The 22,735-nt window shown below is 40.0% G+C and overlaps 1 protein-coding gene across 2 annotated transcripts in view; it reads right to left on the reverse strand.

The window, feature by feature from the left end:
• The window catches only part of GMDS (GDP-mannose 4,6-dehydratase), a 656,830-nt gene extending 634,383 nt beyond the window's left edge, over positions 1-22,447 (reverse strand). The window contains exon 1 of one of the 2 annotated variants that reach the window (XM_035030719.1): positions 22,154-22,447. In XM_035030719.1, the coding sequence (XP_034886610.1) occupies positions 22,154-22,255 (102 nt within the window). In that variant the 5' untranslated portion in view covers positions 22,256-22,447. The remainder of the gene's footprint in view (positions 1-22,153) is intronic. The other variant, XM_035030720.1, reaches the window with a different exon arrangement.
• Positions 22,448-22,735: the final 288 nt, after the last annotated feature.

Below are 22,735 nucleotides of genomic sequence, written 5' to 3' on the forward strand. Positions count from 1 at the left end.
TAGAAGACCAAATGATGAAAAATAAAAAAGCTGAGAAAAAGAGAGATAAACAACTACTGGATCACAAGGGCAGAATCTGACAGATAAGTGATACCATAAGATGAAACAATATTAGAATAACTGGGATCCCAGAAGAAGAAAGAGAGAGAGAGAGAAGGTATGTTGGAGCAAATTATAGCAGAGAACTTCCCTAATTTGGGGAAGGAAACAGGCATCAAAATCCAGGAGGCACAGAGAACCCCCCTCAAAATCAACAAAAATAAGTCAACACCTCGACATCTAATAGTAAAACTTACGAGTCTCAAAGATAAAGAGAAAATCCTTAAAGCAGCCCGGGAGAAGACATATGTAACTTACAATGGTAGGTTGGCAACAGACCTATCCACAGAGACCTGGCAGGCCAGAAAGGACTGGCAGGATATATTCAGAGCACTAAACGAGAAAAATATGCAGCCAAGAATAATCTATCCAGCTAGGCTGTCATTGAAAATAGAAGGAGAGATAAAAAGTTTCCAGGACAAACCAAACTAAAAGAATTTGCAAACATGAAACCAGCCTTACAAGAAAAATTGAAAGGGGTCCTCTAAGCAAAGAGAGAGCCTAAAAGTAACATAGATCAGAAAGGAACACAGACAATATACAGTAACAGTCACCTTACAGGCAATACAATGGCACGAAATTCATATCTTTCAATAATTACCCTGAATGTAAATGCGCTAAATGACCCAATCAAAAGACACAGGGTATCAGACTGGATAAAAAAAACAGGACCCATCGATATACTGTCTGCAAGAGACTCATTTTAGACCCAAAGACACCTCCACATTGAAAGTGAGTGGGTGGAAAACCATTTACCATGCTAATGGACACCAAAAGAAAGCTGGGGGGGAGCAATTCTTATATCAGACAAATCAGATTATAAACCAAACACTATATTAAGAGATGAGGATGGACACTATATCATACGTAAAGGGTCTATCCAGCAAGAAGATCTAACAATTTTAAATATCTATGCCCCTAACATGGGAGCAGCCAATTATATAAGGCAATTAATAACAAAAGCAAAGAAACACATCGACAACAATACAATAATAGTGGGGGACTTTAGGGCGCCTGGGTGGCTCAGTTGGTTAAGTGACTGCCTTCGGCTCAGGTCATGATCCTGGAGTCCCGGGATCGAGTCCCGCATCGGGCTCCCTGCTCAGCAGGGAGTCTGCTTCTCCCTCTGACCCTCCTCCCTCTCATGCTCTCTGTCTCTCATTCTCTCTGTCTCAAATAAATAAATAAAATCTTTAAAAAAAAAAAATAGTGGGGAATTTAAAACCCCCCTCACTGAAATGGACAGATCATCTAAGCAAAAGACCAACAAGGAAATAAAGACTTTAAATGCCACACTGGACCAAATGGACTTCATAGATATAGTCAGAACATTCCATCCCAAAGCAACAAAATGAATACACATTCTTCTCTAGTGCCTATGGAACATTCTCCCGAACAGATCACATCCTGGGTCAGAAATCAGGTCTCAACCAGTACCAAAAGACTGGGATCAATCCCTGCATATTTTCGGACTACAGTGCTTTGAAACTAGAACTCAATCACAAGAGGAATTTTGGAAAGAACTCAAATACATGGAGGATAAAGAGCATCCTACTAAAGAATGAATGGGTCAACCAGGAAATTAAAGAAGTAAAAAAATTCATGGAAACAAATGAAAATGAAAACACAACGGTTCAAAATTTTGGGGATGCAGCAAAGGTAGTCCTAAGAGGAAAGTATATAGCAACACAAGCCTTTCTCAAGAAACAAGAAAGGTCTCAAATACACAACCTAACCCTACACCTAAAGGAGCTGGAGAAAGAACAGCAAATAAAGCCTAAACCCAGCAGGAGAAGAGAAATAATAAAGATCAGAGCAGAAATCAATGAAACAGAAACCAAAAGAACAGTAGAACAGATCAACAAAACTAGGAGCTGGTTCTTGGAAAGAATTAACAAGATTGATAAACCCCTAGCCAGACTTATCAAAAAGAAAAGAGAAAGGACCCAAATCAACAAAATCATGAAGGAAAGAGGAGAGATCACAACCATCACCAATGAAATACAAACAATTATAAGAACATATTATGAGCAACTCTATGCCAGCAAATTAGATAATCTGGAAGAAATGGATGCATTCCTAGAGATGTATCAACTACCAAAACTGAACCAGGAAGAAATAGAAAACCTGAACAGACCTATAACCACTAAAGAAACTGAAGCAATAATCAAAAATCTCCCAAAAAAAGCCCAGGGCCAGATGGCTTCCCAGGGAAATTTTAAAGAAGAATTAACACCTATTCTTCTGAAACTATTCCAAAAAATAGAAATGGAAGGAAAACTTCCAAACTCATTTTATGAGGCCAGCATGACCTTGAGCCCCAAAATCAAAGACCCCATCAAAAAGGAGAATTACACACAAATATCCCTGATGAACATGGATGCAAAAATTCTCACCAAAATATTAGCCAATAGGATCCAACAGTACATTAAAAGGATTATTCACCACGACAAAGTGGAATTTATTCTTGGGCTGCAAGGTTGGTTCAATATCTGCAAATCAATCAATGTGATACAATACATTAACGAAAGAAAGAACAAGAATCATATGATCCTCTCAATAGATGCAGAAAAAGCATTTGACAAAGTACAGCATCCTTTCTTGATTAAAACTCTTCAGAGTGTAGGGATAGAGGGTACATACCTCAATATCATAAAAGCCATCTATGAAAAACTCACAGCAAATATCATTCTCAATGGGGAAAAAGTGAGAGCTTCCCCCCTAAGGTCAGGAACACGGCGGGGATGTCCACTATCACCACTGCTAGTCAAGATAGTACTAGAAGTCCTAGCCACAGCAATCAGACAACAAAAGGAAATAAAAGGCATCCAAATCGGCAAAGAAGTAGTCAAACTCTCATTCTGCAGATAATATGATACTTTATGTGGAAAACCCAAAAGACTCCACCCCAAAACTGCTAGAACTCATACAGGAATTCAGTAAAGTGGCAGGATATATTCATGAAAGAAATTGAGGAAGACACAAAGAAATGGAAAAACATTCCATGCTCATGGATTGGAAGAACAAATATTGTGAGGATGTCAATGCTACCTAGAGCAATCTACACATTCAATGCAATCCCTATCAAAAGACCATCCACTTATTTCAAAGAAATGGAACAAATAATCCTAAAATTTGTATGGAACCAGAAAAGACCCCAAATAGCCAGAGGAATATTGAAAAAGAAAAGGAAAGCCAGTGCATCACAATTCCAGACTTATATCTGGTACAAAGCTGTAATCATCAAGACAGTATGGTACTGGCACAAAAACAGACACATAGATCAATGGAACAGAATAGAGAGCCCAGAAATGGACCCTCAACTCTATGGTCAACTCATCTTCGACAAAGCAGGAAAGAATGTCCAATGGAAAAAAGACAGTCTCTTCAACAAATGGTGTTCAGGAAATTGGACAGCTACATGCAGAAGAATGAAACTGGACCATTTCCTTACACCACACACAAAAATAGACTCAAAATGGATGAAAGTCTTAAATGTGAGACAGGAGTCCATCAAAATCCTAAAGGAGATCACAGGCAGCAACCTCTTCGACCACAGCCACAGCAACTTCTTCCTAGAAACATCGCCAAAGGCAAGGGAAATAAAGGCAAAAATGAACTATTGGGACTTCATCAAGATAAAAAGCTTTTGCACAGCAAAGGAAACAGTCAACAAAACCAAAAGACAACCAACAGAATGGGAGAAGATATTTGCAAATGACATATCAGATAAAGGGCTAGTATCCAAAATCTATAAAGAACTCATCAAACTCAACACCCAAAGAACAAAGAATCCAATCAAGAAATGGGCAGAAGATGAACAGACATTTTTCCAAAGAAGACATCCAAATGGCCAACAGACATATGAAAAAGTGCTCAATATCGCTCGGCATCAGGGAAATCCAAATCAAAACCTCAATGAGATACCATCTCACACATATAAAGAATTTATCAAACTCAACACATATAAACAATTTACACATATAAAGAATTTATCAAACTCAACACCCAAGGAACAAATGATCCAATCAAGAAATGGGCAGAAGACATGAACAGACATTTTTCCAAAGAAGACATCCAAATGGCCAACAGACACACGAAAAAGTGCTCAACATCACTCGGCATCAGGGAAATCCAAATCAAAACCTCAATGAGATACCACCTCACGCCAGTGAGCATGGCTAAAATTAACAAGTCAGGAAACGACAGATATTGGTGAGGATGCGGAGAAAGGGGAACCCTCCTACACTGCTGGTGGGAATGCAAGCTGGTGCAGCCACTCTGGAAAACGGAGGTTCCTCAAAAAGTTGAAAACAGAGCTACCATGCGACCCAGCAATTGCACTACTGGGTATTTACCTGAAAGATACAAATGTAGTGATCTGAAGGGGTGTGCACCCTGATGTTTATAGCAGCAATGTCCACAATAGCCAAACTATGGAAATAGCCAAGATGTCCATCAACAGATGAATGGATAAAGAAGAGGTGGTATATATATATATAATGGAATATTATGCAGCCATCCAAAAAAAAAAAAAGAAATCTTGCCATTTGCAACAACTTGGATGGAACTAGAGAGTATTATGCTAAGCGAAATAAGTCAATCAGAGAAAGACATGTCCCATATGATCTCACTGATATGAGGAATTCTTAATCTCAGGAAACAGACTGAGGGTTGCTGGAGTGGTGGGGGGTGGGAGGGATGGGGTGGCTGGGTGATGGACATTGGGGAGGGTATGTGCTATGGTGAGCGTTGTGAATTGTGTAGGACTAATGAATTACAGCCCTGTACCTCTGAAACAAATAATACATTATATGTTTATTAAAAAAAAAAAAAAGAAGAGAGCAGGAAGGGAAAAAATGAAGGGTGGGAAATTGGAGGGGGAGACGAACCAGGAGAGACTATGGACTCTGAGAAACAAACTGAGGGTTCTAGAGGGGAGGGGGGCAGGGGAATGGGTTAGCCTGGTGATGGGTATTAAAAAGGGCACGTATTGAATAGAGCACTTGGTGTTATACACAAACAATGAATCATGGAACACTACATCAAAAACTAATGTAATGTATGGTGATTAACATGACATAATAAAATAAAATTAAAAAAAAAGAGATTGAGGAAGGCATAAAGAAATGGAAAAACGTTCCATGCTCATGGAATGGAAAAACAAATATTGTTAAATTGTCCATGCTACCTAGAGCAATCTACACATTCAATGCAATCCCTATCAAAATACCATCAACTTTTTTCACAGAACTGGAACAAATAATCCTAAAATTTGTATGGAACCACAAAGACCCTGAATAGCCAAAGGAAAGTTGAAAAAGAAAACCAAAGCAGTGGCATCACAATTCCAGACTTCAAGCTCTATTACAAAGCTGTGATCAGGGCGCCTGGGTGGCTCAGTTGGTTGAGCGGCTGCTTCGGCTCAGGTCATGATCCTGGAGTCCCGGGATCGAGTCCCACATCGGGCTCCCTGCTCAGCGGGGAGTCTGCTTCTCCCTCTCCCGCTCCCCCTTCTTGTGCTCTCTCACTCTCTCTCTCTCAAATAAATAAATAAAATCTTTAAAAAAAAAACAAAGCTGTGATCATCAAGCCTATATGGTACTGGCACAAAACAGACATATTGTCCAATGGAACAGAATAGAGAACCCAGAAATGGACCCTCTACTACTCTTCAACAAAGCAGGAAAGAATATCCAATGGAACAAAGACAGTCTCTTCAACAAATGGTGTTCGGAAAATTGGACAGCCACATGCAGAAGAATGAAACTGGACCATTTCCTTATACCACACACAAAAATAGATTCAAAATGGGTGAACGACCTAAATGTAAGACAGGAACCCATCAAAATCCTTGAGGAGAACACAGACAGCAACCTCTTTGACCTCAGCCGCAGCAACTTCTTGCTAGACATGTCTTCAAAGGCAAGGGAAACAAAGGCAAAAATGAAGTATTGGGACTTCATCAAGATAAAAAGCTTTTGCACAGCAAAGGAAACAGTCAACAAAACCAAAGGACAACCGAAAGAATGGGAGAAGATATCTGCAAATGACTTACCAAATAAAGGGTTAGTATCCAAAATCTATAAAGAACTTATCAAACTCAACACCCAAAGAACAAATAATCCAATCAAGAAATGGACAGAAGACATGAACAGACATTTCTGCAAAGAAGACATACAAATGGCTGAGACGTGAATAAAAATGCCCCACATCACTTAGCATCAGGGAAATACAAATCAAAACCACAGTGAGGGGCGCCTGGGTGGCTCAGTCGATTAAGCAACTGCCTTCAGCTCAGGTCATGATTCTGGGGTCCTGGGATGGAGCCCTGTGTCAGGCTCCCTGCTCAGTGGAAAGCCTGTTTCTCCCTCTGCCTGCCGCTCCCCTGGCTTATGTGCTCTCTCTCTGACAAATAAATAAATAAAATCTTAAAAAAAAAAAAAAAAAACACAATGAGATACCACCTCACACCAGTCAGAATGGCTAAAATTAACAAGTCAGGAAATGACAGATGTTGGCGAGGATGCGGAGAAAGGGGAACCCTCCTACACTGTTGGTAGGAATGTAAGCTGGTGCAGCCACTCTGGATAACAGTATGGAGGTTCCTCAAAAAGTTGAAAATAGAGCTCTCCTACAACCCAGCAAATGCACTACTGGGTATTTACCCCAAAGACACAAATGTAGTGATCTGAAGGGGCACCTGCACCCCAGTGTTTATAAAGCAATGACCACAATAGCCAAACTATGGAAAAGAGCCCAGATGTCCACTGACAGATTAATGGATAAAGAAGATGTGGCATACATACACACACACACACACACACACACAATGGAATATTACACAGCCATCAAAAAATGAAATCTTGCCATTTGCAACAATGCGGATAGAACTAGAGGGTATTATGCTAAGCAAAATAAATCAATCAGAGGAAGACAATTATCTCACTGATAATTGTCTAAAAAGTGACAATGATCTCACTGATACGTAGAATTTTAGACACAAGGCAGAGGATCATAGGTAAGAGGAATAAATGAAACAAAAAGAAACCAGAGAGGAAACAAACCATAAGAGACTCTTAATCTTAGGAAACAAACTGAGGGTTGCTGGAGGGGAGAGGGGTAGGAAGATGGGGTGACTGGGTGATGGACACTGGGGAGGGTATGTGTTGTAATGAGCACTGGATATTATATAAAACTGATGAATCACAGACCTGTACCCCTGAAACAAATAATACATTATATGTTAATTTAAAAATAATAATAATTAAAAAGAAAAGACTGCTAGAGGTGCAAATTCAATGCTTTTTCACTCTGCATTGAGGAACATGCTTCCATTATATGTGACTGAGCAATTCACTTCAGCATTATAATCAAATCCAATATTCAAGCATATAACATATAACTAAGCTCTCATGGCACAATTTTCAAGTGTAATTATGAAGTATAAACACTTTCTATAAATACTTAATAAATCTTTATTTTCTTCATCCTTGAAGTTAAAAATAAGTCATATGAAAGTCAGAGAAAGGATCCTCTAAAATTTACATGTAGTGAAAATCTTAAAAGGCACAGCATGAACAGTCTGATAAAGGCAAACACACCCTTCAGCAAAATCCCTTCATATAAAAATTATCTAACTGCAATTCCATGTAACACGGTTCTATGTAACTGAGCACCAAAACAACATCCTAAAAGCAGTCATTTCAGTGAATGGATTTCTATACACAATTGTGTTACTACTCATGGTAAGTCACAAGATTTGGCAGGAAAACCACTTACTGGCTTGCCAAAAGCTAAGTTTGGCACACTGGTGCCCCACTGCCAAGAACACTACCGATAACTGGCTTTCTCTCCCACATAATTATCTTCCAAGTATGCTTCACTCAGTCACTCTCCATGTACTAAGCTCCTATGGAAATGGTTAATGGAACTGAGCACCTTGTTTCCAATTCATCTAGAAGCATGGGATTCCCAAAATTCTTTATGGAAGGAATAAAGGGACAAGCTGAAAATTGGAGGAATTTTGCAAAAGAACATGACATTGGGGAGGCTATGTACTATGGTGAGCGCTGTGAATTGTGTAAGACTGATGAATCAGACCTGTACCTCTGAAACAAATAATAGATTATATGTTAATTAAAAAAAAAAGATAAAAAGCTTCTGCACAGTGAAGGAAACAATCAACAAAACTAAAAGGTAACCTACAGAATGGGAGGAGATTTTTGCAAAAGTCATATCTGAAAAGGGTTAGTATCCAAAATCTATAAGGAACTTACCAAACTCAACACCTAAAAAATAAAAAATCCAGCTAAGAAATGGGCAGAAGACATGAATAGACATTTTTCCAAAGAAGACATCCAGATGGCCAACAGACACATGAAAAGATGCTCAACATCACGCATCATCAGGGAAACACAAATCAAAACCGTGCTAAGATATCACCTCACACCTGTCAGAATGGCTCAAATTAACAACACAAGAAACTGATGTTGGCAAGGATTTGGAGAGAGGGACCCTTATGTACAGTTGGTGGGAAAGCAAACTGGTGCAGCCACTGTGGAAAACAGTGTGGAGGTTCCTCAAAAAGTTAAAAACAGAACTACACTATGATCCAGCAATTGCACTACTAGGTATTTACTGAAAGGACACAAAAATACTGATTCAAAGAGATACATGTACCTTGATGTTTATAGCAGCATTATCAATAACAGCCAAACTATGGAGAGGGCCCAAATGTCCATCAACTGATAAACGGGTAAAGAAGATGTGGTGTATATATACACAGTGGAATATTACTTAGCCATCAGAAAGAATGATATCTTGCCATTTTCAACAACATGGATAGAACTAGAGTGTATTATGCTAGGCAAAATGAGTCAAAGAAAGAAAAATACCATACGGTTTCACTCATGCAGAATTTGAGAATGAAACAGGTGAACATAGGGGGAATAAAAGAGAGATGCAAACCATAAAATGGACTGAGAACAGACTGAGGGCTGCTGGAGGGGAGGATGGTGGGGGGACAGGTTAAATAGGTGATGGGTATTAAGGAAAGCACTTGTTGTGATGAGCACTGGGTGTTGTACATAAGTGATAAATCACTAAATTCTACTCCTGAAACTAATATTATACTATGTGTTAACTAACTGGAATTTAAATAAAAACTTGAAACAAAAAATGAACAACAACAAAAAATAACATGACATTAGTAAAATTTAAATAGTAAGAAAAAGAGGGAGGGAGAGCTGAAGTATACTGGGATAACCTACTTAACTTCAATCGTGAAACTAAAAGGACAAATGTTAGTTTTGATGCCAGATAAGTAGGAGCCACAGAAAATTCTGGGGGATGAGCAAGAGGACTGGTGACAAGTACCGTACAGCAGCATGGACACACCTAGGGCTTTCCCACTCCACAGCTGCTGTCCAGGTTGTTACAAGAGACTATGTGGCCATGATCTTTCACCTGCATCCCAAGCTGATATGTTAAATAGATTACAGATTATTTGAATTTGCATGTCATGCTCTCACCTCAAATTCCAAAGGAGGAAAACTAAATTTAGTATCTTCCCCAGAAAACTGGCTTTCTTTCCCAGTGACTGCATTTCTGGCCATGGTAATTCCATCCAGCCAGTCTCCAAAATTAAAATAGCCTTGAGATCTCTAACTCCTGCCCTTGTCACATTCCCTACACCTAACTGACCACAAAGTCCTGTTGTCCCTTTGATTACCTTTCCTTCTCCACAACCAATACTGTTTGCATCTGTATCTTCATAATTACAAGAGGCTCCTAGCAGGTCTTCCTGCCTCCATTGTTTTGCTACTCAAATTCATTCTGTATTACCTACACCAAACTGCATTCTCAAAACACTTTTCTATCCTTCTCTCACACCTCCCAATCTTGAGAACTTACTACACATAATAATTTACTATATATAGTGAATTATTTATTATACATAATAAATAGCATTATCATGTCAGAAAATGTTGGGCATTGTGTGAGGTATTATTATAATCATAATATGTAATCCACATATCAATTTGTAATGTGAGTATAATTAATTGGATTTTAAAGAGGAAACTAAAGTTCAAGTTTATTAAGTAACTCACTTAGGGACACTCAGCCAGTAAATGGCAGACATTTCTAAATGTACTTTTTTCTTTTTTTTTTTTTAAGATTTTATTTATTTATTTGAGAGAGAGAGAGAGCACAAGAGGGGGGAGCGGGAGAGGGAGAAGCAGACTTCCCGCTGAGCAGGGAGCCCGATGCAGTACTCGATCCTGGAACTCCAGCATCATGACCTGAGCCGAAGGCAGAACTCAACCAACTGAGCCACCCAGGCGCCCTCTTTTTTTTTTTAATTAACTTTTTTTAAAGCAGGATTTGAGCCCAGGTTTCAGACTCACCCAAGGCTGAGCTCCTTCTGTCACATCACAGTGTCTCTGCCTCCCCACTGCTTTATTCCATCAAATCCAAGCACCTCTGCTTTTGTTAAAAACTGGAAATATAGCTTCTAAGATAGAAAAATGAGCATGAAAATAGTAACATCTTTAACCATCCTTCACTGAATACAAGACTATACAAAAGAGTTCTATGTCAAAAAGAAGAAAAAGTAGTATATAGGTGGTCCTTAAGTAGCTCTGCTTTCTACAAGAAGGCCTCATAACTAACCCTGTTAATACAACAGCATTTATAGCCAGAAACTTCCAAGGTAATCGATGCTCAATAAATCTATTGAATTAATGATACTTCAGAGCATTTTTAAGGAAAGATCTTCTTGTGATTCTGTGACTTATTACTATCATAGCACTTAACATGCTGTAAAATTGCTTGTTGCTCACCAGACTATCCACTCTTGACAACAAAATCGTGTCCATCTTCCTGGGGCCTGTATCTCCAAAACCTACCTCAACACAGAAGAAATCTCAGCAAATATCTATTGGATGAATAAAACCTCAACTATTAAACCCTAAGCTCAAAATATAGATAATAAATAATGGGAATTTAAAAATCCTTCCTTATCAAAAAAACCACTTCATTTTGTATAACCTAAAAGGACAGACAGTTCAGATTTTTCACTTTAACCTTACAAATTCTGACAAAATACAATATATGAATTTCTTCTTAGTTTACACAATTATAAATTCACTGAAGTTAATAGTTCACTTTGTTTTTAAAAAAATTCTATTGGCCTTGGGGCGCCTGGGTGGCTCAGTCAGTTAGGCGGCTGCCTTCGGCTCAGGTCATGATCCTGGGGTCCTGGGATCGAGCCCCACATCAGGCTCCCTGCTCCGCGGGAAGCCTGCTTCTCCCTCTGCCACTCCCCCTGTTTGTGTTCCCTCTCTCGCTGTGTCTCTCTCTGTCAAATAAATAAAATCTTTAAAAAAAAAAAAATTCTATTGGCCTTATCTTTAAACTGCTTAAAAATAAGATTTTCTTTACATATAATCAAACTGTAATTTAGTGTTCAATCCTAAAGTCATAGCACTTTACACTCTGAACTGACTTGAGAGATGACCAAGTAATCCCTTCACAATAAGGATTATGAAACAGACTCAGAAAAAATTAAGGCTATAAAATTAACTAGTGTTAAAACCCAGCCTCTGATTCTCAGTTCCATGCTCTTTCCTCAGTTAATCAATTAGTTACATGTAATGTAAAGGCATAAAAAACCTTTCTACCACATAATAATCCTTGATCAAAGTAGGACAGTACTCAAAACATCTTTCTCATTTCCAACTTTGCCAAACCCTTCCTACCAGGATCGCAATCACAGTAAGGAAGATTCAGAGTGCAGTCCACTGTCCTCAATCCTCTTACACAGGAAGATAAGCCTGGCTCCCAGATCTGCTTACGCTATCAGTCTGTAAGACTTACTGATGTCAAATCTGTTTGCCTCCCAGTACTTTATAGCCTTGTGGTTGATTCCAAATACTATGGAACTTTCTGCCCCTGGATAATAGACTCTCTGTGCAAAACACAAGGCTAAATATTAATACCCTCCTCATTCAACTTTCTTTCCTAGAATTCAAGTACTCTTTTATTATCTTCTTAACACTGAAGAGAAGGTCCATTCTAGTAATGGGACAAAGGTCCCTATTATGTGCCAGAATTATTTTCTACTCGGTAAAATTACTCTTCCAACCTGACAGCAAAGGTAAATAACTTGCCCAAAATCATGCAGCTCATGCAGCTCCTAAGTAACTAATCAGTAATTCAAACCTAAATTGGGCTAAAAATCTAACTCATTCTCCTCCACTTGTGCTAACGCAGAGCCCCAGCCTTCAGAGTTTGCAAGATTAGTTGTCAATATAGGCCCGCCAATGAACTAATTAAAGATATGACCCACATAACACAGCTAATAAAATGAGAGGCATCTAATGTAGTGATTAGTACAAGCTTATTTCACTATTATAATCCACCTCTCCACAACTGCAAAAAACTCTTGAATATGCTTTGTTCTTGAAACTTAGTAAACAATATATTTATCTCTCCTTAGAATTTATTTGTTGGGGGCGCCTGGGTGGCTCAGTTGGTTAAGCAACTGCCTTCAGCTCAGGTCATGATCCTGGAACCCCAGGATCGAGTCCCACATCGGGCTCCCCGCTCAGTGGGGAGTCTGCTTCTCCCTCTGACCCTCTCCCCTCTCATGCTCTCTCTCTCTCAAATAAATAAATAAAATATTTTAAAAAAAGAATTTATTTGTTGATACTAATTACAAACTTACAGAAAATAAAATTAATGGGATTTACATTTCAGATCTGACTTTGCAAACAATGACTGGAGTGACCTTTGGATGACAATATATTTAACCTCCATATTCCTTGGGGATAATAAGAAAACTGCATCACAGGAGGCTCTTTTGCTTCAGTAATGAACATAAACCCTTTGAACAGTGCCCAGCACAAAGTAAATGCTCAATACATGTTAATTATTGTAACTACCATAATTATCATCACCATCGTCACCACCTAAAACATTAATGTTATAATGTTACCAGAACATGATGTTACCAGAACATCAATATTATAAGGATGGTCATTTTTGTCATTATGTTCACTGTTGTATCCCCAGTGCCTGACACATAACTGGCACTCAAACATTTCTTAAGTGCATTATGATTACTAGTACTTCTATTACTAAGTAGAGGATGACTCAACCAAAATATAATTGCCTCTGTGAGAAAAGATAAATTAAGCATGAAAAAAATTGCTACCTGGAAATTTAGAAGAGGTATGAAATAGAGAATTGCTAGTAGCCCAAATACAATGCTACTGGAAGAGAGAAGAGGGGAGGCTACTCTCAAGTCAAGGAAGCATCTACTCAGATTAAACTAATCCACCAGAATAAAAGTCAAGTCAAAAGTACTTGGTAAGATCATTTTGCAGACCAAAACATTTTCAGGCTTAGACCAGGCTTCCCTGTTCATTACAGGGTACAAGAATCTAGAATAGAGGACTTCTGAGTCTCCTAAGGAAAATCTAATCGGACCTTGATAGCAAGGACAAACCCCACCATATAGAAAGGAAAAGTAGCATCAGAAAAAGATAAAAAAATGTACCTAAGGGCACAATAGGCAAACTGGGAGCTGTAACTCTCAGATCCACATGCAGGTAGAAGGATCCTGGGAACAAGGATCCTTACAAGCAGCCATACAAACAAGCAACTCGGCCTCTCACCCGCCTCTCTCTAACACATTGAAAACTCAGACTATCCATGTGCTGATTAGAGCTTATGGGCAACCTCTCCAGGCACAATTTTCATCTAGACAACCCATCACCCAAGCTGCAGGCCCAGGGACCTACCCACTTCTGAGGATCCTATTAATTGCCTACTGGCTCTTGGTCCTCCACTGAAGAAACAGCTTTATGGGCAGGGAGAAGCACTTTGCTCTAACCCTTTTCATCTCTTACTGAAAAATCCCTTGGAGAACTAAAAAGAACAGTGGGGAAAGGAGCCACCAGAAGCTTTCAAAAGGTCTCAGAGAACGTAGTGCTCTACCTCCATTCCCCACCACTATTCCAGACTTCTACTAAGACACACACACCTACATGTTAACATCACCTAACGGGCATGGTAAGGTACCAATCAAAATATGTAACAGCCTTTAAAAACAACTTCTTGAGAGCGGTGAACTTCTGCAGTTTGTTGACAAACAAACTGTAAGCTAGTCTGACAAGATAGGAGAGAAGGTCCTGAGAAAAAAACTAGTGCATTAAGAGTTCTTAGGCAAGTTTGAAATTCTCCAAGTCTCAGTTTCCTTGTTTGATATAAGGTGGACAGTAAAAATTTGTATCACCTGGGGTGAAATGAGATAATTTGGTGGTGTTTTTTTTTTTTAAAGATGTATTTATTTATTTTAGAGGTGGGAAAGGGCAGAGGGAGAGGGAGAGAGAAATTTAAGCAGACTCACGCTGAGCACAGAGCCCAATGTGGGGCTGGATCTCTTGACCCTGAGATCACCACCTGAGCCAAAACCAACAGTCAGACACTTAACCAACTGTACCACTTAGGAGCCCCGAAATGAGATAATTTGTAGAAGGTGCTTGATACACTGCATGGCACACAGTAATCATTCTATCAATGTCAGTAATTTTTTTCCGTACCCTCGCCCCATATAATTATCTACTAAGTATCCAGAAGGCAAACATTTTGCCTCACTCCTTAAACCTGATTCATAGCCAAATAATTCTCGTTTAGTGGTAACTTTTACTTAACAAAAGTTCAGGAGAGGCTGCTTCAAAGGACAGGCAAATCGAGAACTCTATACCTCCAAGAGCCATTCAGGATCACAAGAACAATTAAGAGTACTTCCAGTTCATCTAGAAATCAAGTCAGTAACTAACAAAAGTCACTCTAAATTTCAGCCTTGGGGTCCTGAAGCCAAACATGAGAGACGTGCAGCACTGGCTTTTCCCATGTTGTGAGTAGATAAGGTAGCACTCAAGTCTGGGGGCACTGGAGGCGAACTACCAACTCCGGACAGTATATGACCCTGAATGAACAGTGAATGTCTAAGGTCTCTAAAGAATGTGTTGTCTAACATGAAAAGATGCTCAGCATCTCTCATCATAGGGGAAATGCAAATCAAAACCACAATGAGATATCAACTCATACCTGTGAGAATGCCTAAAATCAAAAAGACAAGAAATAGCAAGTGTTGGCAAGGATGTGGAGAAAAAAGAACTCTTATGCACTGTTGGTGCAAATGTAAATTGGTACAGCCACTGTGAAAAACAGTGTGGAGGTTCTTCAAAAGAGAAATACCATATGATCCAATAATTCCACTACTGGGTATTTACCAAAGAAAACAAAGACACTAATCTGAAAAGATATATGCACCCTATATTTATTGCAGCATTATTTACAATAGCCAAGATATGGAAGCAACCTAGTATCCATAAATAGACAAATGGATAAGGAAGATGTAGTGTGTACACACACACACACACACACACACACAGAGAGAGAGGAATATTATGCAGCTATTAAAAAGGATGAGAGCTTACCATTTACGACAACATGAATGGACCTAGAGGGTATAATGCTAAGTGAAATAAGTCAGAGAAAGACAAATTCCATATGACTTCACTCATATGTGGAATCTGAAAAACAGAACAAATGAATAAACAAACAAAAAGTAGAATCAGACCTATAAATATAGGGAACAAAATGATGGTTGCTAGAGGGAAGGAGGTGGGAGGATGAGCAAAATGGTTGAAGGGGAGTGGGAGATACAGGCTTCCAGTTATGAAATGAGTAAGTCACAGGAATAAAAGGCACAGCATAGGAAATATAGTCAAAGGGACTGTAACAGTGTTCTGTAGTGACAGATGGCAGCTACCCTTGTGGTGAACACAGCATAAAGTAGAGAGAAGTTTAATCACTAAGTTGTACACCTGAAACTAATGTAACACTGTGTGTCAATTACACTCAAATAAAAAAATTGAAAGAATGTGTTGTCTAAAGTTAACCTCTTTCTTTAGTCCCTACAATCTTGTTAATTTTCCTTTATAGATCCAATACTAAAGATTCCTATTTAATTACCCTAAGCCTCTCAATCTTTGCAGAGTGCAAATATTTTGTTAAAATAAGATGTTAAATGTTACACAAAACTACTTTTACCTTACATATTGAAACAGATTTGATTACTTATTATGTTTATTATTATTCAACTTTCTAGAACACTACAATATACATTACTACATGTAGTTTTTACTCCAATTGTCCTGTCTTAAAGCAGTCTCTCTTTCTTGTTAAGGGAAAGGAGTGTTGACAAGTCCTAAGTCAATGATGGAAAGAGAAGAGTCTGGGGTTCTGTTCCTAACACTACCATTAATTTGCTGTGTGACCTGGGGAAATCACACTTTCTCAATCTTCTTTCCTCCTCTACATTATAATGTTAATTTAATTCCAGTTCTAAAATCCCAACATGTATGCCAAAGGAATATGTTTCAAATTTAGTGGTAAATATGAATACAAAAACAGTAGGAAATCTATCCCACAAAACTGGACATGTTACCTTTTTTCCCTGAAATGAATATATTCATATCCTTTAAATCTTAAGTTATAACAAATCATTTCATCTCTTAAACTTCAATTTGTCGGTCAAGTATATACTATCCAATTCTGCCCAGTACCCTGCTGATAATGTCTTACTTCTACCCAGCCAAAAAGGAACGCATCATAACATTTTATTCTCATTTCTACAGTCAGCTGCAAGACAATAAACATTAGTAACTGAAGATTAATTTGCTTATCAAACATTTTGAGTACCTAACCTGTACCAGTTATACTAGACATAGGAGATAATGATTAAGACACTTTTTCCTATCCTCATGGAGTCACAATCCTGTAAAGAAAGACATAACACATGTGCCATCACTCCCTTTCCCAGGCAGACATCACTAACCAATCATGGGCCTCTCCCTTGAACTGGAAAAAGCCTTGGCTCCAGGATTCCATGTAGCCATTACCAATCAAATGGGCTAGTTTTAATAGACCACATCACATTTCACTAAATCTCCATCTACATAAGTGATGATTCTCATACCTATATTGGAATGTAGAAGTTTATGGGAAACTGAATATGGATTAGAAAGTAAAACCAAAAGAGGTAATGTCCCAGTTATCTATTATAATTCAATTGAAGCATTATTTAAAAGGGGATAAGGAAAACTGTGGGAAGAATGGTACTTCCTGCCAATTCTCAATTACCATTTTCTAATATGCTAAATTAACTCTTAAATGAAGAACATGAAGCCTGCAAGAGCCACCTGAGTCTACGGAATTAGGTCATCCATTTTACATGTTTTCTTTAAAGACCAGAAACTAATAAAAGTAGTGAAAATTAAAAATAAGGCCATAAAAACAAAATTCTGAAACAAAATAATATGACTTAAAGAATCTGACCTTGATAACCCAAAGTGTCCATCTCTTTCATCTTTGCAAGACTTACCAAAAGTTTGTTGTCTTCCAACCACAGACAAGTTAACTCTTCTTGACTGTAACTATTTAAAGATAAATGCTTTGTCTTCCATGTGTCATGAAGCAGAAATCTGGAGCATTGAATTGGTACTTGCTTAAATGTTTGGCCAGATCTAAACCACTTCCCAAGGAAAATCTAGGCCAACTTACAGGTAAGAAGGACCACACCCTGTCAAATATTTCCACTTTTAAAACACCAATATTAACCTTACAATCAACACATCTGACAAAGTAATCTACAGTTCAAACCTGCCTACTCTCTTGTCAGTGACCAGCCTGAAATAACAGATATTAGAAAAATATCTGTTTAACAAAGGAAAAAATCCACAAACACTAACCATTCAATTATGTCTCTATCTACCAAAAAGTGTGCTTTTGCCATCCATTAGGGAGTAATAAAAGTGTCCTAAGAAGATGACTGTCTTTAAAAAACTACTATCAAGCATATTGTGCATCATGTTGTTTTGTTGTTTAAAGTTATTTCTCTAAGAGTGTAATACTAATAAAAAGTCTGACTCACCTTTCCACTTTGTCTTGACTCACAGGAAAGTCAAAGCTGAATTTTATGTCCACCTTGACAGTAGCTATCCTTAACTTTGGGTTTTGGTACACTACATCCACCTTTCTATTGCCTTCACTGCAGACCCCTGTTTTTTTGGTTTGGAGTTGGCTGGTTTGTTGTTGTTGTTGTTTTTCATTCTTTTTAAGATGGCCCAATGATGTGTTTTTTATTGATGCCACTTCAGAATCTTTTTGGAAATGAGCAAGAGGTATAAATAATTTAATAAATTAAATTCCCTCCATTATTATTACAGTGTCCTCACTGTCCCCAAAACTGTCTCCTCTCTTCACTCTTGTGCATGCTGTCCAACCCAACACAGTCCCTGCTACTTCTAGCATTCAATGACTTATCCAAGAGTCCTGGACATTGGATAAACCATTCATTTGGCCTCTAACATACTTTTACAATACTACTTCACTACTTGTACAAGACTACAATACTACATCACTTGTACAATACCAGTTTCCTACTTCACTACTTCACTACCATACTTGAACAGTACTACTTTTTTCATGTGCATGGTCTTAGGTTCCTCAAAGACTGTAAGATCCTAGTGGGCAATGAGTACATCTTACATATCGTTATATTCCCACCAGCATCAAAACAGCCTTGTACCCTGCAGAAACAGAGTAAAGCTATGTTGTTAATGAGAAAAGTCAACATTTTTGAAAGCCCACTAAGCAAAACTATGTGGGAAATAATACGCTGAAAGGTTTCTATCTTAAAGCAGTTTACAAACCAAAGAACTAAGACGTGCAAATTACCTATATAGCCAACAGAGACTGCATATATGTAAATACAAAGAAAGTTCCTGGAATGGCTGCATTTGGCAGGATTAGTTGGAGTATACAGAGGCTTTAGTTGATTGAAAAGGAGTAAGACCTGTGAGGGCATTCAGCCACAAAATGACTCCAATGGGGGTACAAAGAGATAGTATTCAAAGAAAAGCAAGAACAGTTCCATATGTGTAGTAAAGAACCACAAGCACATTAAGAGAGTGGAGGTGAGCTCTGGGGATGGCTGGTAGAGGGCCTAGAGGCAGCAAAGCCAAGCCTGAGAGTGGTTTTCTTTAAGGTGATTTAATAAGGTAAAAACTTTAGAAAATGATTCACAATTACTGTATCGAGAATAGACAGGAGGGAGGGACGCCTGGGTGGCTCAGTCGTTAAGCATCTGCCTTCAGCTCAGGTCATGATCCCAGGGTCCTGAGATCGAGTCCCACATCGGGCTCCTTGCTCAGTGAGGAGCCTGCTTCTCCCTCTCCCTCTGCTTCTCCCCCTGCTTGTGCTCTCTCTCTCTCTCTGACAAATAAATAAAAATCTTAAAAAAAAAAAAAAAAAAAAGAATAGACAGGAGGGAGAAAGCTAGTATATGAAACCTGACAGTAAGTACTAGAGATGCATAGCAGACAGGGCACCATGGCTATCTGCACTCATTCTCAAGTGGGAATTAGGGACAACCCATTTAAGAGCCCATCATAGCACAATTGCCATGAATACCCTAAGGGCAATGGTATCTACCTCACCTTCTTGAATCTGAGATCTCTTCTTAGAGTAAAACAGGCTCTCTCTTTTTCTTTCTCTCTCACTCTCTCTCTCTCTCACACACACACACAGACACACAAAGCTGTACTGTAGCTTACCACAGAAGCAGCATTAACAAAATTGCTCTAAGCAACTCCTTGGTTCAAATCTCAGCTCTGACACTCACTGGATGTGCACTCCCAGGGAACATACTTAACCTTACTTAGCCAGGTATAAATTGGGAATAAAAATTGTACCTGCCTCTAAGGTAGGGATATATAAAGTGTTCAGCAGAGTGAGTAGTTCAGTAAGCTCTCACCAAATACTATTTTAAAAATGGATAAGAATGTATGGATTTTCAGGTCTCTTGTATTAACTTCACAGTCCTCTGAAGATCCTTGATACTCAGGTTAGGAGGCACTGTCCTAGAAGATAAATGCAAAGCATAGCAGAGCAGTAAATTCCATTAGCAAGGATTTATGTGCAGCTACAGAGTTTAGCACTCTGCCAGGGGTACAGAAGCCAACACAAAAACCCAACATGGAAAGGGACAATGCAAAGGGTGAAGGTGGGAGGAAAGAGGAAAATACTGGTGCTGAAGGTAAAAGGAGACTGAAACTCAAGGATTTTAAAGTTGGAAGTGAAGTGGTGAGCCAAAATGAAGTGGTGAGCCAAAAATGTCTGGTTAGGGCATAGCACGCTGAACATGTGCTTAAAGAAGACTCCCCTGCAGCAGCCTATTGGACAAACTACAATGGGGGCCACTTCCGCACCTTCCTTGCCACTCAGTACCAAACAGATGACTGTGTTCAAAGCCCTAAACAAGGTCCGATGTCTAATCTGTGCTAATTGATAGTGCTAGTCGCTTAAATTGGTATAAGCCATACCAACAGAGTTACATTAACAGCTTAACTAATTTCTTAATGTTTACTTAAAAAAATCTCTCTCTTCAAGAGTTCATATAAGCTTAGTAAACGTTTGAGCTTCAGATCCAGTCTAAGAAACTGGAAAAAGGGAAACCATCTACAGAAGAGTCCTCAGCATTAGGAAAAAAAAAAAAAAAAAAAGTATGTAGGCCATGACATGAAAGCATACAGGCCCTTGCCTAAATTTAATGGTTCACTTCCTCAATCTCAAATCCTTGTCCTATCCACCTCTTCCACCAGTTTTCAAACAGTTTTTTATTGTAATAACCTTAAACAAAGTAAGATGAATAACCAGAAACTAATTTGATATCCAGTAGTTAAAACCATCTAATATTCTTGCACTCTACATCTGGCCAATTCCAATTTCTTTTCTTATGCTAGAGTGCTATGAGAGCAGAGTTTGAATCCCAGCTGGACACTTCTAGTTGTTTGACTTCAGACAAATCAAACTCCCATGCCTCACTTTCCACATCTGTAAAGTGGAGGTAAAAAAAAAAAAGTACCCCTTCAAAGAGTACTTCTAAAAACTAAATGAGTTAATATTAGTCATGTGACCGATACATAATAAGCACAACATTTATTAGCCATCATCTCCATTAGAGTAATTTTAGCCACAATCAAGAGATCTCCAGAAGCACACATATGACACTTTGTCTACAAAAATAATGAGCAAAATCATTCCATCACCAATGAATCTAAAGCAGCACAGCTTGGTTAGATCCAGTGGTGAGGTCCTACCTGTTGCAATGTCTCTAAGAGATGACTGTCAGGAAAGAGCCATGCTCAGTCTGCACATGGGGTTCCAACATGCAGGACAGCTCCTCGTGACTGTATCACTTAAGGAACTCCTTTTGTTTGGAAACAGAACCCTAGCCTAACTTCGGACCAGTCTGTCAGATACACTTCAAATGTATTAACATGAATTTCAGGAGTTTGTGTGTTTAAAAAGTTTTTGTGAGGTGTGCTTTTTAAACAAAAAATATTTCCTGGTCTATGACTCCTCGGCATTACTTTCTTTCGTTTTTTTCTGTCTGGAAATCTGGTGAAGGGGAACCAAAACAGCAAAAACTCCCCTGCTTCCCAAGCATTAGCAGGTAAATGGCCTTGGCCCTTACACGGAAATACAGCAAGTTGGCTCCACAAACACACACACACACACACACACACACTCACTCACAGAAAACCAGTCATTTTTCCCTCCCCCAGCACTAGGATCTGCAAAGAACTAAATTGGAAGTGCACCCTAGAGGGCTTGGAGAAACAAGCACTGCAGTCGCCGGCTGGACAGGTGAGAGAGTCTTACTCAGGTATGAGGACCACATCCCAAGTAGAACACACGCTCCCACGCCCCAAGGGACGCCTAGAAGCATTCCATGCATTCAGCACACTCCCCACAAGGCACAACTTGTCATCGACCTCCACAACAAGCCACATCGGAAACCTTCCGGGATGCCCAGAAGGCTGTTCCTGGTAACGCAGGCAGCCCCCAGCGCGGGGCGCACACGTGCCCCAGCAGCAGCAGGCCCGGCTCGAACTCCCGCCTCGGCACTCACCTGGCCCGTGATGCCAGTGATGAGCGCCACTTTTCTGGGCTTGCCCATCTCTCCGTCCCCGGAGCCCCGAGCGCTGGGGCAGCGTACCGCCGCGTGTGCCATGTCGCTACCGGCGTGTGGCGGAGAGCTGGGCGGAGCTGAGGCCAGTGGAGCAGAGGCAGCGGCGCCGAAGGGACGTGGGGGTGTGCCTGCACACAAGCCTCCTCGCCCAGGCAGCAGGGAAGGAGCGCACCGCGCGGCCAGCCGCCACAATCTGACAGGGGCGCTCGGGAGGCCGGGCGGGGAGGGCCGGGGGCGGGCCGAGGCGGGCCCTACTGCGGGGCGGCGGGGCTGCGGCCTGGCGAGCGCCGCGTCATTCGCGTCAGCCCGCGACGCTCCCGTGGCGCCCGCGGCAGGCCCCGCCCCCCGCCGACGGCCGCCGCGCCACGCCACGCCTCCCCCGCCGCGGGCCGCGCGCGCCGCGCGGGCAGGGCGGAGCGCCGGAGGGGCGGGCTTGTCGCCGGGTCCCACCGCCTCTGGCCCGGGCTGTTAGGCAGCTTCAGGAAAGGAAATGTTACCCGGTCTTTACGCCCGGCCTGTCCT

The sequence above is a fragment of the Mirounga leonina genome, unplaced genomic scaffold (genome assembly GCF_011800145.1).
Source record: "Mirounga leonina isolate KUSES-001 unplaced genomic scaffold, KU_Mleo_1.0 Mir_366, whole genome shotgun sequence".
NCBI classification, from domain to species: Eukaryota; Metazoa; Chordata; class Mammalia; order Carnivora; family Phocidae; genus Mirounga; species Mirounga leonina.